Genomic DNA, 18,391 nt, shown 5'->3' on the forward strand with positions numbered 1-18,391 from the left:
AATACTTTATATTACCCCTAGTCTCATTATTTGCAAAATGTGAAATAATTATCAGCAAGACTTTTCTCAGCATAGGAACTCAAAAAGATTTTCTTTTCCTGAACAGCTGAAGCATAAGCAAGCTTAATACAGCAAATTTGTGTGGCTATTTGGTTTCCTTGTTAGAAAGAAATGTGCTATTTCTTAGTCACATATATCAGCCATATAGGTCAGTTGCTATTTTTCCTAATTTTGCTGTGCAATCCTTCAATTAAAATAACCATGCCAAATGGCTATGGGTAAAAGTAATAGGACATATGACCCACAGCAGAAAATTAGGAAGTGGAGTGAAGTAGTTGACTACAACTAAGTTGGTTAAATGCGTACGGTTGTAAGAACTCAAGCACTATTTAATGGACAATCCTAGAAAACTGAGTGCATCAGATCACAAAAAGTTCCAAATATCTGAATGCAGGATCCAATCTGGGTCGGTCACCGGGGTAGGAGATTTAGTCTTCTGAGCTTTTGGACTTGTGTTTCCCAATCCTCAGGGACCTTCTCTCTCATCACTGGATCCTGCAACATTGTCCTGTGACAAGTATATATTTGCCTTCATTGGTGAATATCTGAATGATTAAAAAAATATATTAAAATGTGCTTTGCTTGGATGTCTTAAATTATATGGCTCCTACATACCCACAGGTGTTAAAAAGGATGTGTAACAGCTATTTGTGTTTGAACTCTGGGAAGTATGATTGGGCGGTACTGCTGTTCCTTCAGCAAACACTCTTTTATTAAACTTTGAAGACACTTTCATTGCTTACCTTTTCACCTATTCCTCTGGTGTTTGATGTTCAGAGCTCTAAATGGTTTACTCTCTATAATATCTATGCAAATTGAAGAGGTGATCTGCAGGAAATGGTGGAGTTGGGAATGAAGTATTCCCTTCCAAGCAATTAATTGCTTAGAGGTTGCTTAGAGGAAGGATCACTTGTAGGGAAAAAATAGACAAAAGCCTTTTCTTCCTCTTTCACAGCGTTATAATTTGATGGAACTAAATGCAGGGAGGTTCATGATTGATTAAAGGACTTTTTTCCCCCGCAAAAGGATAATTTTGCATAATCAAACTGGGGAGTCGACTACTGACTGCTGAGTTTAAGGACATCATTTTTTTTATTAAGTTCATAAAATACAGTTCAGAAAAAAGTTAGAAAACTAAAAGAAAGGAAAAGGAAAGTGCAGAGAGAAAAAAAACAAAAAGTGATCACGTCTGTCTTTTTTCAGTGCGGTAAAATTAAAAAGTATACAACTTCAACCTTTTGCTTTGCATTTCACAACATTTCAAGCCATTTCTATAACAACGAAATTATTCCAGTCATCAAAACCTAAAATCAAAGTTTAATTTTTTTTCAGTTTCAAGGAAAAAGTCCAGAAACATATTCCAGAGATTAAGGACGTCATTTAAAAGTATTTTAAAAGGAAACTAGACAAATCTATAGCCGTACAAAGTCAATTTGCTGTTTGTCAATGAAAATCTCTTGGTGTTACTTCTGAATTGTCATAATTGTAGCCAAGCTGCATGCATCCAGTGTAAAAAAGCGTTTAATTTTCATTTCCAAAAGGAATGGTTGAATATAAAACAATAGTTGCACCTGAGGGCAAATGTTATCATCTTTGTTAAAGTATAGAAATACAATAATCTAATAAATATAGAAAAAAATCCTGTTCCCCTTACTATGTTCTTAAAGGCATAGCAGCATAATTCATTGTGCATTCTAAAAGTATAATTGCTATGAGTTATTTATTTTCTGCTTCCCAACAAATCAGTGAGGTTCTACATGTTCTAATGTACACCCATGCATACAAGCTGAGCTTCACTCCTAAATCATCTGCAATGACGGTTTTCCTATCTATAAATTAATCTAATGGATATTTGTTGTTGATGCTTTATTTGTGCACCAATTTGAAGTAATTGCAAAGCTTCAGGAAAGAAGAAGCTGCTTGTTCTGGTCAGATGGTGAGATTCATATCTGTAGCATTAAACACCATAATGTTTTGTTTCTTTTTTTATGGATATTTCCAGTCTAAGGTTTAGAATGGGGAGAAACATCATTGGGAATGAGATTATTGAATTCAAATTTAGAGTTCTGTATTCTGTGTACAGTTTGCTTTTCAGACACGGAATGGAACTTCGTTTTTGCTACACCCTTTTAAAAAACAAAATAAATTACAACAGTTCTCTTTTAAAAAAAAAGCTGCTTAACTTATCCTGCAAGAAAGCAAAATGCCTTTTACACAAGTAATTTCGTGACAATTACAGACAGCTTACTCTTATACTGTAGAGTAGCCTTTTCCATAATATTGAATAATTACGAAGATGAAGAAACCCTGATTCTGGATTTTTGCTATTTAGATTATGGGTCCCTGCCTTGTGTTATCTAATATCATTGCTGTATCTAGTTGGATACGACATATCCTGCAATAACTCCCCTGGATTTTAGATAGGTCTCTCTGCTAAACCTGCTGAGAGATATCAAGAATTTGGATCCAGAGTCACTGGCGTACTATATACAGGTGGCCCTCAATTTACAACCATTCTTTTAGTGACCATTAGTAGTGACAGTGGCACTGAAAAAAATGACTCCTGTCAGTTTTTCTCTCTTAACAACCATTGTAGCATCCTCATGGTTACATGATCAAAATTAGGAGGCTTGGCAACTGGCATGTACTTATGACGGTTGCGGTATCCTAGGATCATATGATCAGCTTTGGCGACCTTCTGACAAGCAAACTCAACAGGGAAGCCAGAATCACTTAACAACTGCAATGATCCACTTAACAACTATCTCAAGAAAGATCGTAAAATGAGGCAAAACTCATTTAACAACGGTCTTACTTAGCAATGGAAAATTTGGGCTCAATTGTGGTTATAAATCAAAGACTACCTTTACTCCACAAGCATTGCCCTACTGAGGAAAGAAGGAAACTAGTTAACATAAACTTTTCCAGAGGCAATGTTTTTTTATAGTGTCTTTATTTGTTATGTGAAACATTTGTGGGAGGAAAATGAAGACAATTTTTCTCTTTCTAAAGGTATGCAGTTTTATACAAAACATTAAAAAGGACTGCCAACATGCATGCCAATTGCTTGTTGTGTATTTTTTTACAAAGGTGTCAAAATTTAATGGAAAAGGAGGATCTGGTTGTGTGTGGGTGTGTGAGACAGTTTGCAGAATTGAATTAATTGTCAACTTTTCAGTATCTTTATGAGGAAGCACTCAAGGTCATACATTTCTTTTCTTTGAGAACATCTAACACCCAGTGCAAAGAATTGCAAAATAGTTGGCTAGGTGGGGGTGTTTTTCTTCCTTTTTTTAAATAACCCTGTTAGGCATTAACTATGCCACTCCCTACAACTAGTGTTTGCAGAAAACGTAGGTATAGAAGTCTATCTATCGGTATTATTTGAGTTCAGATAGAAAGAAAGCACCTTCATAGGGTGGAGTTTATAAAATATAGAGATATGAAACCTTGATTAAAGTCATGTAAAAGAATAGAAAATGAAGACCTGAACTGTGATACAGATGTCTCTTACTATAGATTAAGGGGTGTGCAAAGCTGTTTTTCAACACATCTACTGTCTTTTCTTTTGTGTGTGTGATACCTAGAATTAAACTAAATGTTTGCCAGCATTTCAGATAAAATTGAAAGTGCCAAGTATTATCCAGATATTCAACCAGCCTTTATGAACCTGGTACTTTTTAGGTATATTGAAGCTGTGTCTTGTAGAATTTACAGTTAGGATATGGAGTTGGGAACTTGGACATATGTCTACCTGGTCCCCTGGAGTAGGAAGGCAGAATGTTGAGGTTCCCAATTATGAAGGAAATATATCTGGTGGAACCTAGGAAAATGGCCCTCTCAATTACCAAATGGCAACCTCCATGTGCCAGTACCCCACTATAGCCAGCCTACAGAGACAAGCAATATTTCTATTTTAAACTATGGTAATTATTTCAAAAATAAAAATCTTTTTTTCTCTACGAGCAAATTCAGCTGATCAAAAAAAAAAAAAAAAAAAAGATGAGAGCAAGAATAAGTCTGGTTACTCCTTGGATGGAAGTCTCCAAGAAATCCTTGACAGTAAATTGTAGACTGAAATTGAAAAACATTCTTGAGAAAGAAAATGGCAAAATCATTTCCATATTGTTGCCAAGTGGGCTGCATGAATGGGCCCATGAAGTTGATAAGAGTTGAGCTCAAGATTTCAACTTTGCGCTCTTTCCTGATAATATATATATGTGTGTCTTTCTTTCTTTCTTTCTTTCTTTCTTTCTTTCTTTCTTTCTTTCTTTCTTTCTTTCTTTCTTTCTTTCTTTCTCTCTCTCTCTCTCTCTCTCTCTCTCTCTCTCTCTCTCTCTCTCTCTTTCTTTCTTTCTTTCTTTCTTTCTTTCTTTCTACTGCACAGATGAATATGCTTCTAGTTGTACATTGTCCTTTGCATTTCTGAGGTAGAATTGAAAAATGTTAAAAAGTTTCAGCCAAAGTGGACAATATAGGGTTAAGAGCATTGGACTAGGATTAGGAAGATGTAGATTAACAGAATAAATGAGTTGGAAGGGACCTTGAAGGTCTTTTAGTCCAACCCCTTGCACTAGTAGGAGAACCTATATCATTCTGGACAAATAATTGTCCAATTTCTTCTTAAAACCCACAATATCTGGAAGCAAGTTTTTACACTGATTCAGTTGTTCTCACTGTCATGAAATTTCTCCTTTTTTCTAGGTTGCTTCTCTCCTTGATTAGTTTCCATCCATTGCTCCTTGTCCTGCCCTCAGGTGCTTTGGATAATAGATTGACTTCCTCTTTTTTTGTGGCAGCCCCTGAGATATTGGAACACTGCTATCATGTCACCCCCTAATCTTTCTTTTATTTAAACTAGACATACCCAATTCCTGCAACTGTTTTTCATATATTTTAGCCTGCCATCCCCTAATCATCCTTGTTACTCTTCTCTGCGCTTCTTTCTAGAGCCTCAACATCTTTTTTATATCATGGCAACCAAAGCTAGATGCAATATTCCAAGTGTAATCTTACCAAGGCATTATAAAGTGGCACTAACACTTTACATAATCTTGATTCTATCCCTCTCTTACTGCTGCCTGTACCTGAGCATTCATAAAGCTCATTCGGTTAACTGGGGCAATCACACTTACTCATCCAACTTATCATGATGCAAGAATCACATTGGAATGAAATTCTGCACAGACCCTTTGAGATCCTGGATGGAGGGGAGTACAAATACCAATAACAATATTAACTTTTATGATAGATATAATTATTATCATACTGAAACAAGAGCTCTGGTCTCTTCTAAACCTGTTTGCTTTCCCTCCAAATTTTCTACCTTGCAATATTTTATACACATGCATGCACAAACGCAGTTGCACACAAACACCCAAGATTCATTTGCTTTCTTTTTCATTCTATGTACAAATTTATAAAGAGGTTCAGCTTGTGTTTTGTTTTTTTGCTTGATGATTGATGACTCCTCTTTCTCTCATAAACTCATCGTGGCTGCCAGATTCCAAAAACCAGCAAAGACTTTTTGAGATTCTCTAAGCAATTTCCTTTATTGTTCCTCACCTGCCAAACTTAAGCAGGCTATTTGCACCATAAAATGTAGCATCCTCTGGAAACTATTAGGGAAAAGCCATCTTCTCCCACACAAACTATCTAAACTCTGCTGTCTCTTGTTATTTGGAATGTGCTCCTGGGAATCCAGATTACATTCCATTACAGAGGCATATAGTATGTAGTTCTTTTTCTAAATTTCTTCACAAGAACCACCCTGTGAATTAGCCAATCCCTGAAGCACATTTGCCCATTGAGTTTCCATGGGTGGAGGTAAATTTGAATCTGGGCTTCCCCAGTCCTAGCCCACTATACCATGCTGGTTTAATATTGCCTCCATAAGTTAAAATATTTTGGTGTAAGGATGAAATGATTATTGCATATAGCAGTAGTTCTCAAACTTTTCTTTACCCCAGACTCCCTTTAAATATCTTTTGTGGCTATGGATCATAGTCTAGGACCCCCAAGACTTAACTCAAGATTGAAATCATAACATTTTTTTCAAGCCTTCACCCTCCACTCCCAGTGACAATATTGGGGTGGGGGGCTCCCAGGGTCCATGGATAACAGTTTGAGAACAACTGGTATAAAATATTTACACAGAAGGAAATCCGTGCTCTTATTTGTTCTGTTGATGAAGATTCTCAGTCATCCATATAGAGTTTCCATGATTCAAATGCCAAACATTTGTTCTAATTGTTGATCAATATATCATAGCCATATTTATCAACATAATGTTCTTTAGGTGCTTCAAATTACAACTGCTATCAGTTCCAGCCAACATAATCAGTCAGACCGATGAGAACTGTAGCTCTAAATAATTGTAAAGCCCATGTCTGAAGAAGGTTATATTACAGAATAAGATTTAATTAAAGTAAGTTTTAACAGTTTTTGGTTAAACCAAATCTGTGGGCCTGGTCAGAGCTGACTTGGTCTTTGAGAAGTATGCCAAAGAGGCCATGACAAAGTTTAAATCTTATTTAGCTTTAATTAATTGTCTATATTTTATATGATGATACAGGCTATTGTACATAACATTAGTAGAGATGGAGTAAAGAGGAAATGGTACAGCACAGCCACATTAATTGAATTTTTAAGATCCTTAAATTATTTATCTTGGGTTCTGCAACCTCTTTTGTTATTCCCCACTTTTATTACTACAATTGATCATGTTTTATAAAGTGAGCATGCATAATTAATATTTCAATTTATCAATTCAAGAGCATCCACACTTTTTTGCATATAGACATTTCTAGAGCTATCCTGTTAATTATTGATATGCAAATTGGTTTTGTCCCAGCATTTCTGAGAGTCTGAACTTCTCTGTCTCTAATTATGATACATTTTGAGTCATTTGATGGACGCTGACCTGTTGGCCTGTCCTGTCTCCCTCAGTCGGATCCCTTGAGGTCCTCTTTGTAAAAATGTAACCCTCCACCTGTTAGAATTTCCCAAAGTCTAACTTTCTCTATGTCCAGACCTATTTGCTAGCAACCATGCTCTCCATTGCCTAGCTAGAATAAGGCTAAATGTTAGAAAAACAATGCTTGTCCTGAGAAAGATCCCAGTTCTATCATTTTGCCCCTTATCTGTAGTTTTTTTTAAATTATGATTTTTGTTTATTTTCCTGCAGTGCACTAGAATTGTAGTGCTTCAAGGCTTAGTTCCTTTATAAGACATTTTCACAATTGAATTTACTTTACTATCCCACTTAGTTGATCCATAGGATGATTTTCCATATATAAATTGTTGCTAAGTTTGAAAGAGAAATAGCATCTAAAAGCATGACCGGTTGGAGTTCAAGGTCAGATTTCCTTGTATTTTAGTTTAATTAAAATTAATGAACTAACTCATACATTGACATGGGATTTAGCTACAAAATAATAAGATTTAACATCATCATAAAAAGGTAGGCGGATATTTATTTGATATTTATTTATTAGCTACAGAGGCTTTGCCCTGAATGATAAGGAAAAGGATTCCATGCACAGGTTCTTTTTTAAAGCACAGTTTGGGTAAATTTGTTTTAGCTGGTCAAATTTGCTCTGATGAAAAATGGCAACAGGGAATTCCATGGCAGGTTGATACAGATCTATTTTTACTTTCGTTTTTCAGGATTTGTTGGCAGGATGAATTTAGAAAGAGACTCTGAAACGACCTTTGAGGAAGACTCTCAGCCCAATGATGAGGAGGTCCCATATAGCGATGATGAGACGGAAGACGATCTGGACACTCAACCTGACGTTGAGCCAGAACAAAACTATATTAACAGAGAAGTGGAATCAACTCGAGAGACGCTTCGAAAAGGTGAGAATGCAAGAAATTATTACCAAAGACTAGTGATTATTTTGAAGGATTTCCCCCCTCCTTTTATAATAGAATAGAATAACAGAGTTGGAAGGGACCTTGAAGGTCTTCTAGTCCAACTCCTTACTCAGGCAGGAAACCCTATACCATTTCAGGTAAATGACTGTTCAATCTTTTCTTAAAAACTTCTAGTATTGGGGCAACTTCTGGAGGCAGGTTGTTCCACTGATTAACTGTTCTGTCATGAAATTTCTCCTTAGTTATAAGATGCTTCTCTCCTTGATTAGTTTCCACCCATTGCTTCTTGTCCTGCCCTCAGGTGCTTCGGGGAATAGGTTGACCCCCTCTTCCTTGTGGCAGCCCCTTAGATGTTGGAACACTGCTATCATGTCACCCCTAATCCTTCTTTTCATTAAACTAGACTTACCCAATTCCAGTAACTGTTCTTTATATGTTTCTGGGCAACTAATTGAACTACTTAAATAATTACCCTGTATTTCCAGAAATATTGAAAACGCATTCTATTTCTATTTTTTTACTGTTTGCAAAAGAGTACAAGGACAGGTGAGCTGGACAGATTCTACAGAAAGTATAGTCCTTGACTTACAGCCATTTAATGACCATTCTTAGTTATCACTGCATTGAAAAACGTGACTTAGACTTCTGGTTTGAGCTTCTTCGGCAACAGACCGAAACCGCAACTCTGCGCGGTTTCGATCCATGCTCGCCGCTGGAGCGCCCCGAGCTGCCTGGTTTCAGGGCTAAGCCACCCCGTAGAGGTGGTGAAGAGGGGGGAGACTGCCTGCAGGGTTGAGGAGAGCCGCATCTCTCCTCCTCAGCTGGCCATTACTCCCTTTCCCGAAGGCAGTTGCAGCGGTGGTCAGAAATGGCCACCCCAAAGAAAAACTCGACTGGAGAAGAATGTGCAGGAGGAAGATAAGAAGAGAAAGTTTTGGTTGACCGGGTCAAACAGCAAAAGCAATAAATAAGGTACCATGGAATAAAAAAAATAATAACACTGTTCCCAAAGAAGATTTTCAAGCAGTGAAGGAGAGAGAAAAGGGAAAGGATTTGGTTTTTTTTCTCTCCTCTTCCTTTCCCTATACTGACAGCTAAGAGACTTAAGCAAGAAATTGAAAAAAAAAATCCACTTTGACATCAATAGGCATTTAAGCTGAAAATAAAATGTCAAAGGGATAATAAAGATTTCTGGATATTTAAAAGCTTTTGAAAACAGGAAAGGAGAGAAAAAGAATAAAAGGGCAGGATCTGGAAGGGAGGAGACTGCCTGGAATTAAAAAGAACTTACAGTAAAATCTCAACAAGACTTCTAAAAGATACATTTTAACTGAAACATGGCAACAAAATAGTAAAACCTCAGGAAGAGAAAGTGAAAAAAGAAGTAAGAAGAAACAGCTCGGGAGTATTTGGATTACTTGGTGACTTCTGGATTTTTGGTTACTGCATTTGAATGACTAAAATCAATCAGGTGGTTGTTTAAAAGTGTTTAAAATGGCACCACTTTTAGAAGAACTGAAAACGGAACTTAAAAAGTACAAATAAGATGCACAAGAAGGGAGAGGTTCTTTTGGCTTCGGATTTCAATTCTTAGAAATGGAGATTTGGAACTATGAGAAACAACAAGAAGCCTGCAGAACAAGAAGACTGGGACAAAGAAGAAGCCATCTTTAATGAACAAGTAATTTTATGTGGGGGAAAAAAGGAAAAGGGGGAAAAAGAATGAAAAGTTTAAGATTTGGAAAAACAACCCCAAAAAAGAATAGTTTGAAAAATAAGTATAAAATTAGAAAGCAACAGAAGAGGGAAATGCAGAAGAGAGAATTAGAAGTAGAGAGACAAGGGGGTAAAAGGGGGAGGGAGAAGAAGAGAGGGAAGAAAGAAAGGAAAAGAAGTTATAAAGGACAGAAACAAGATACAGGGCCTATTTAGAGATAATGGGTGAAAATCTAATTGAAAAAGAGATTCTGCAAAGGTACATAAGATAGTATTGTTATATTAGAAATAGAAATAATTTCAGAAAATATGAAACAATGTATGATCAAAATGATGGATAAAATAGTTATTGTAATTTAGTGGGATGTTAATAAATAAATGTAATAAAAGGAATATTTAATGATTTATAAAACATAAGTGAAGAGAAATAGGGGAAAAATTAATTATGGAAAGATTATATGTGTCCCCAAGGATGTATGATATTTAATTGAAAAGAAATGTTAAAGATGTTAAGACTTTAATGAATATTAATGATAGAACTGAATTGGAATGGAATGAGGGTTTTAAGTACATATATTTATAATCCTTTTTTTTAAGAATATAGTGTGTATTTTAAGAATGTACCAAGCAGAATTCGATTGGAAGTTATGTATTATGTATTATATTGAATGTTATAACATTGTATACATTGAAGTTTAAATAAGAGAAAATTAAAAGAGGGGAAAAACTATATAGAAAATGCAAAATAGTAATAAGATATGGAATAGAACACAAAAATGAGCATGAAATTGAGTTTGTGTCTGTATAAAGAAGTGTAACCCGGGACCATGCTATTTTCAAAAAAGATGTTTTACTTGGTTTTTTTTTTTAAACAAGTTTTATTAATTTTTCAAAAACAAACAAATCATCATTAACCATTACATACTTAAACCTTTTTCCATTATAAATTTAACAAGTCAGATAAAACCTATAATTCTATTTTAAACCATTTCCATATAAGCATACAAAAACCTCTTATCCAGTTTCTCTTCACTTCTCTTTACTCTTATTCAATTTCATTATTATTATTTCATCCATTTCTTTCTGACTTGGTTACCATTATTCTCATTCTATATTTCTGCAAGGTTTTATTAATTCTCCCAGAAACATAAACACACAACACACAAGACATAAAAAAAAAAAGATCTTTTAGGAAAGTAACTTGGCCCCAGGTATTTCTCTCTTCATGGACTTCAATTGTATTCATGCTCATCTTACATGTCATTACTTATTTTATTTACCATTCTAAGTCTTCTATATTAGCTTCTCCACACATTTCACTCTTCTTAATTCTATTTTAATTAATCCATCTTAATTTGAATCATTATATTTGTATCTTTTGTCCATTCTTTATTGTCCCTTTGTCTCGTTCCTTATAATAAAAAAGAATTTCTCCTGAAATCACTAATCAGAGTATGATGCCTTTCTATCTCCCCTAAATTAATCAAATTAACATTTAAAATAACACCCAATACCCAATCCGATTCTGCTTGGTACGTTCTATCTAAATAGTAAATCCAAAATAATTAAATACATAGTTAAGCAGTAGATCTAAATATTGAATCTTATAACATTCCCATTGCCTTTTCCAAAAACAAATGCTATAATAAAATTTTTATAATAACATCAATACCATAATCTTATTAAACTCTTTAATTAAAACTCAATATTCTAAACCTTCCCTTTAATATTGTTAAATTTTAAAATCAATCATTACTAAACATTTCAACATTTTGATCTCTTATCAACTCTTAAACCATTTTAGTTTTCTATTTCTAATACAATGCTACGATATCATCTTATGTACCTTGCAAAATCTTTTTGAAGAATTTATACTTTACCCTTTATCCCTAAAAAGATTCCTTTTTTCCCATCTAGTTTCAAAACTTTGTGGCTTTTCTCCACCTTTTTCCTTCCTTTCTTCCCCCACCAAACCTTTCTACCCCCTTCTTCTAGCCTCTGCCTTACTGGCTTCCTTCTCTGTTGTGTTCCTTTTTCCTTTTGTTTACTATCATTATATTGATTTTGCACCTTATTTTTCCCCTTCTTAAGTGTTTTTTTAAATCTTAAGTCCTTCATTTCTCTTCCTTTCCCTCTTCCTTCTTTCTTGGTTAAATTCTGAAATTCATTAAAAATGGCTTCTTCCTCTCCTTCTTCTTCTTCTGCTGTCTTCATCTGTTGTAATGTTTGTTGATAGTTAGCAAGCGCCATTTCTAAGAAAAGGAAGGCTTCTTTCAAACCATCTTTACCATCTTTTTTGTTTGCTCATATTCTTTTCTCAGTTCCTCCACAGAAAAAGCCATTATAAATCTTTTTTCTTTTCTTTTCCCCTTCTTTCTTCTTGCAGCAACCAAGATATTTCAAAAAATAAAAATAAAACAGTCCCAAAGTTATCAATCAGTCCAAGCCAAGGCAAAGTTCTCACTTTCTCTTCCTGGGGTAGTATCAATCAGAAAAAAGAAAGTCCAAATCTGTTTCTTAAAGTCTTATTGCAATATATTTCAGTCTTCAAATCCTTAAGGCATCTCCTCCAACAAAGTCTTAGCATACAAATATTTTTTTAGTCCTCTCCCTTCTCACTTATCACTTAAAGCCAGTTTTTACCTAAAAAAATAAGTTTCTTAATATCCACTTATTAATTCCGTAGGGAAGGAGAGTAAACTTTCCTTTCAGCACCACCAAATTGCCGCTTATTTTCTCTTCTAAAAGGTATCATTCAGAAAGCCATAATTTCCAGGAATTTTGTTAAATATATCTCGGAGTCCGGGAACCAAAAACTTTCTCCACTTCCTCCTGCGCATTCTTACCCGACTGCCAGCTTCTTTGTAGCGGCCATTACGGACCGCCGCTGCACTCTTGGGAAAAGGGGATTCTGCCGGCTGGGAAGGGGTCTGCAGCACCCAAACCTCACTCCGGATCCCCTTATCTTCAGCCACCCCTGCAGGGCAGCCTTAGCTCCAGACCCGTCCGGGTTGGAGCACCAAAAACGGCTAGCGCAGCGGGATCGCGCAGTATCGCGAATCCCTGCCGCTTGCAAAGCCGACAAACCGAAGTCCCCCCAAAAAGATGTTTTACTTGTATTTTGTGTGTGTGAAAACCCACATGAAACTTTATAAAAAAAAAAAGAAAAACGTGACTTATGACTGGTCTCGCACTTACAACTATCATAGAATCCCTATGACCATAGGAGCAAAATTTGGATACTTGGAAAGCAGCATGTATTTATGTTGGTTGCAGCATCTTGGGGGGTCATGTGATCACCATTTGCGATCTTTCCAGCCAGCTTTTGACAAGCAAAGTCAATGGGGAAACTGGATTCGCTTAATAACCATGTGATTCATTTAGCAACTTCCGTAATTTGCTTTTTTTTTTAAAAGCAATTTTATTTGGGATTTCACAAAACAAAAAGAAAAAAGAACATCTTTTTTTTTAGTGAACAGCATGGTTCCAGGTTTTCACATCCATACAGATATAATTTCAGTTACATATTAATCTATCATATTCCATTTCTTATCACTACTTTATATATTCTCTATTTCTTTCAAATACCTCCCTCGGGCTTATTTTATAGTTTTCCCATTCATTTCCAAATCTATTTCATTTTCTTTTCAAAATGTCTATATCTTCATGGTCATTATACTTATACCTTTATCTGTCCTGTTTACAATTTCACTACATATTCTTATATCATCATTTTCCCCCCAAAGAAACCACAATTACTCCACATTTCAAATGTTACAAAGCAAGGGTTCCCTTATAATTACCATTTAGAGTGTGTCACCTTCATATCTTAAGATTATTTCCCTTTCAAATCCCATTAAACATTCAACTTTTAAATTATCCCCTTAAACAATTATAACAATCAACTATATTATAATATAAATCCCTTTTCAATCAGATTCCTCAAGGTACTTCCCCCTTAAATTTCAATTAAAAAAAGAAAATAATTAATCAATTCAAATTCATCCTAGAAACTGATATTAATCTCCTTACAATCCATCTCATAATTCAATTATATTTTATAGATCATTAATTTACATTAATATTCATATTTTAACTCCAGTAATTTGCTTAATAACCATTGAAAAAATGTTGTAAAATTGGGCGTGACTCACTTTAGAACCACCTTGCTTAGCAATAGTAGTTCCAAATGTGGACGTAAGTCAAGGAATACTTAATAAAAATAGTTTGGAATTGATTGAAGTATTAAGCATGATAAGGGTGAGTTAGGTAGAGTAGTTCAAGATAATTTTACTTTATTGGCCATATCCAACAAATATAGGCACACACACACACACATACACACACACACTTAATTTGGAAGAGTTTGACGCCAGGGTATTTGTTCCATCTTGTTTTTTTCAATGTTTCTACCTTGCAGAAAAAAATAGCACTAAAAATAGAATGTGTTTTCAATCTTTCTGGCAATATGGGATAGTTATTTAAGTAGATCAATTAGGTGCCCAGTAATAAACTTAACAGGTAATCTAATTTAGGTCTTCTTAGATTCCTGGGACCTTTAACTTTTCCATGCCTATTTTGATGAACCCAAAAAAACTTCCATCATCAAAAGTCAATAATTAATTCAGAACATTTGCAGCAAGGAAGAGATTATCAAGGAGATTTTTCTTCCATCAAAATTCAACACATTAATTGGGATACATTTTTTGAGGACATTATTTATAAACAAATAATAAATACTTATGCGAATAAGGATTAAAGCACAGAAAAACAATGGTTAGATTATGTCAATTTTTCAATTGGATTTAGTAACTGCATAGCAAATAGATGCCTTATTACAATAACTTTTCAATAAGCTTTTCAGTTAAAAACAGAACAAATGGATGACATAACTGTGGTTCTTTTCAGTAAGGTGTCCTTTTTTCCCCTCCCGGTAAAATTAATTTTACCATTCAGCAGCTATCCTGTTCTCCCACTTTTAGCATTTCTCTGTCAATACTACATATTTTGTTGGTTCACCAGTACTGCTAGTTTGCATTTATAGAAGCAAAATTGAACAGATATTTCTGAATGTATGCAAAATCAAGGATATAATGCAGAACTTTTGCCTTTTGAGCTTTGTAAATGCTGCTTTGAGATTTTAAAAAAGTGGGGTGCATGTACACTCCCACTTAATACAGTAATGAAAACCTGTTCATTACTTCCAAGTATTTACAAATTCAATATTTTGCTGTGTTTTCAGATTGCAGTTGGCAAGTTAAAGCAAATGACAGCGCTTTCTATGAGCAACCCCAATTTAAGGAAACAAGATTCCTTTGTATTCAGAAAAGTAAATATGCGGTAGGTAAACACCTCTATATGTACCGGTAATAGTTTCTTTCCAATAGTTCTTAAGCCTCTCATCGAAAGAGAAATCTTAATTGATTAATTGTTTGAATTTTTGTACAGTCATGGATTCATTAGTCCAGACTTTCTGAAAGTAGCACTTTCTAGATATATTTGAGTGCAGTTCTTACTCTAATGTATTTAGCCACTTTGTCTAGCATATTTCTGGGAGAACAAACAGAGAAATTGGATTCCTTGGTTAAGCTTATCTTCATTTTCATGTAGTATTCATGCATTGCAGCTGGCATTTAACATAGTTAAAGAGCCTAGTGGTTGCTGCACTGGAGTTTCCATCAATCCTAAGATTGCTGTTTTCTGTTTCATTCTCAAATAAGAACTTGTCAAAAAAAAAAAAAAAAACACCTTTGCAGTTTGAATTACTTAATTATTTTCTAAATGCCATTAACTTTTTTTGTGCCAGAGAATTCAATTTGGCCTTTTGGAAGCTGCACTTTCAAAGTTGGTGTTTAGAGCTAAATTGGAGGTGATTTCCTTGCATTTTAGTTTAATTAAAATTAATGAAATAACTCATACATTGACATGGAATTTAGCAGAGGAAGAAAAGCAACATATCTACCAAATAATAAGATTTAACATCATGGTAAAAAGGTTCCATAGGTGGGTATATATTTGAGAAAGAAACAATAGACTCCCATGTAAAAATATTACTCAGGGATTTAGAAAAATGTACAGGTTTTTTTTTTAATATGGAGAAAGTTAAAATTGTCTTGATTAAGAAGAAATCTTCCAAGGTTTGATTTTCTGTTCCAAATGCTTTTATTAAAAATGAAAAACAAGGTATTAAATTCCCAATGTTGAGACTAGTTTGTTGATTGAAACTGTTAAGAGTAGCAATAGCAATAGCACTTAGACTTATATACCACTTCACAGTGGTTTACAGCCCTCTCTAAATAGTTTGCAGGGTCAGCCTATTGCCCTCAACAATCTGGGCCCTCATTTTACCCACCTCAGAAGGATGGAAGGCTGAGTCATTCTGAGCAAATGGAGCAGCAGAGTTTATGAAAATTCCTTTGTATACTTAAAAAACCTCAACACTTCACAAAAGTAATGATTGTAGAGAATATTTATGAAATCCATTTATGAAATAAGCCAGGAATGGGGGTTGCTTAGGGTTCCCAAGGCAGCTTTCCAATATTTGATCAAGTGGGAAAAGCTTGATCCCTTCAATGCCTTTTTAAAGTGGGTTTTATTTTTATTTTTTTATGTGGAATAATATGTGGTGGCATAAGACTTTTTGCAAAACATTAAAATCCCGAAGACTGTTTCAGAATAGTCTGGTTTGTGTAATACACTTGCATATCAAATCACTTTGGTTAATAAAGTTTTATTTAAAGTACAAAATGAATTTATATGATTTCTATATTAATGCTTTAAACTAAAGTGATTTTTTTTTGTCTTCCACAGGGGAACGCCATCAAAACCTACAAGTATAACCCAATTACCTTTCTGCCATTGAATTTGTATGAACAGTTTAAAAGAATTGCCAATTTCTATTTTCTTATTCTACTTATTTTACAGGTATAATAAATGTTGACATTTATTATGGAGTAAGCAAGCCCCCTTTATAGTCAATTTTAGAGTTACATCTACCACCAGTGTAAAATGGATGACAATCTGGGAGACTGGATTCTAGGACTTTGTGGTTTTAACCGCATGAGGGAAGTTCTTGACTAAAGAGGCATTTTCCACGTTCAGTGGGAAATGCTAATTTTCAGAAAACAAATTGCGTGTAGCAACATCGGAATGTGTAGCAACCTGATCCTAATTTCCTTGTTCAGCTTATAGACAGACACACATCTTAGCCCCTGAGGGCATGTGCAATAATGGAGCATTTTTGTGTTAATACCAAAAATCAGTACTTCCTGCTAGGGAAAGGAGTTTTCTTGCTTCACCGCTGTTAACCTTTGTTAAATATTGTGCAAAAATAAATGAAGAGTATTTCTGACTCAAAACCGTATGGATACACTATGTTTCAATGAAAGTATTTCTATGTAATTGTGCAGTACTTAAATTTGATCTATTTGGGATAATCTTTATTGTGTAACCATGCATTTAAACTTACTAAATCTAAGAATTGTGAGCAAAATGTCTGGTTCAGAGGCAGTATTCTCAACCTGATTTAGGACACGATTCATTACTAGTAGTCCTTGACTTATGATCACAATTGAGACCAAAATTTGCATTGCTAAACAAGGAGGCTTTTAAGTGAGTTGCACCCAATTTTAAAGCTTTTTTTGGCCAGGTTTTTAAGTGAATCACACCAGAGGTGATATTGAGCAGGTTCTGACCAGTTCTGGAGAACCCGTAGCAGAAATTTTGAGTAGTTCGGAGAACCCGCAACTACCATCTCTGACTGGAGATTTTACAGCATCCTTCCTTTGCCATGCTCACCAAGCCACACCCACAGAACCGATAGTAAAAAAAATTGAATCCCACCACTGAATCCCACGCTGTTAAGCAAATCCAGCTTTCCCCATTGACTTTGCTTGTCAAAAGCCATCTGGGGAAGTTGCAAATAGTGATCACATGACCCCAGGAACCTGCAATCATCATAAATAGGTGTATGTGGGTTGCTAAGTGCTTGAATTTTGATCACATGACTGTGGATTGGTGACAGTTTCTTTCCCAAACCCCAAAAACTTTAACCTTAGACTGTCTACTATTGACCTCACCCCTTTCCTAAGAGGTATGTAGGGGGCATGCTTAAGCGCACCAAAGTGCCTACCGTCCCTGTCCTATTGTTTCTTTTTTTCTTATTCGTATCCATTTCATGTATTCATAACCATGTTTACACTTATACCTGTTATCTAATAATCACTTGACAAAATAAATAAATAAAACAAAATAAACAGTTGTAAGTGTGAGGACAGTCGTAATTGACCTTTTTTGGGTGCCATTGGAACTTCAAACAGTTATTAAACAAGTGGTTTTAAATTGAGGAGGAATAAGAGGAATAGCATAATCTGCCATCAGGAATCTATCTAAAATACATAAATGACTTGGGATATCTATGTGGTGCCTTACAAAAATAATTAACTGAAGGGTTTTGTTCTTTTCACTGCAGACAATTCCTCAGATAACAACTCTGTCTTGGTATACTACATTGGTTCCGTTACTCCTGGTCTTGGGTATCACTGCAGTTAAAGATCTAGTGGACGATATTGTAAGAATGTTTCTCCTTTGCTATTCACTTAAAAAAAACTATTAAGAGCGATTAAATTAAAGTAAATTAAATTTAAAAAAGGAAAGGCATGACTTTACTTCTCAAAAGAGCCAGTTTGGTTGTAGTGGTTAAGGTGCTGGCTTAGAAACCAGGAGACTGAGAGTTCTA

The 18,391-nt window shown here is 34.9% G+C and overlaps 1 protein-coding gene across 3 annotated transcripts in view; it reads left to right on the top strand.

Moving 5' to 3' along the window:
• Nucleotides 1-18,391, top strand: part of ATP8B1 (ATPase phospholipid transporting 8B1) — a 99,237-nt gene that overhangs the window by 30,601 nt on the left and 50,245 nt on the right. For all 3 annotated transcript variants that reach the window (XM_087958583.1, XM_087958586.1, XM_087958584.1), the window contains exons 2-5: nt 7,729-7,920; nt 14,897-14,994; nt 16,465-16,578; nt 18,125-18,223. In XM_087958583.1, the coding sequence (XP_087814709.1) occupies nt 7,743-7,920; nt 14,897-14,994; nt 16,465-16,578; nt 18,125-18,223 (489 nt within the window). In that variant the 5' untranslated portion in view covers nt 7,729-7,742. The remainder of the gene's footprint in view (nt 1-7,728; nt 7,921-14,896; nt 14,995-16,464; nt 16,579-18,124; nt 18,224-18,391) is intronic.

Source organism: Notechis scutatus, chromosome 2 (genome assembly GCF_049901735.1).
Source record: "Notechis scutatus isolate UNSWTSFEM ecotype Mainland chromosome 2, rNotScu1.2, whole genome shotgun sequence".
NCBI lineage: Eukaryota > Metazoa > Chordata > Lepidosauria > Squamata > Elapidae > Notechis > Notechis scutatus.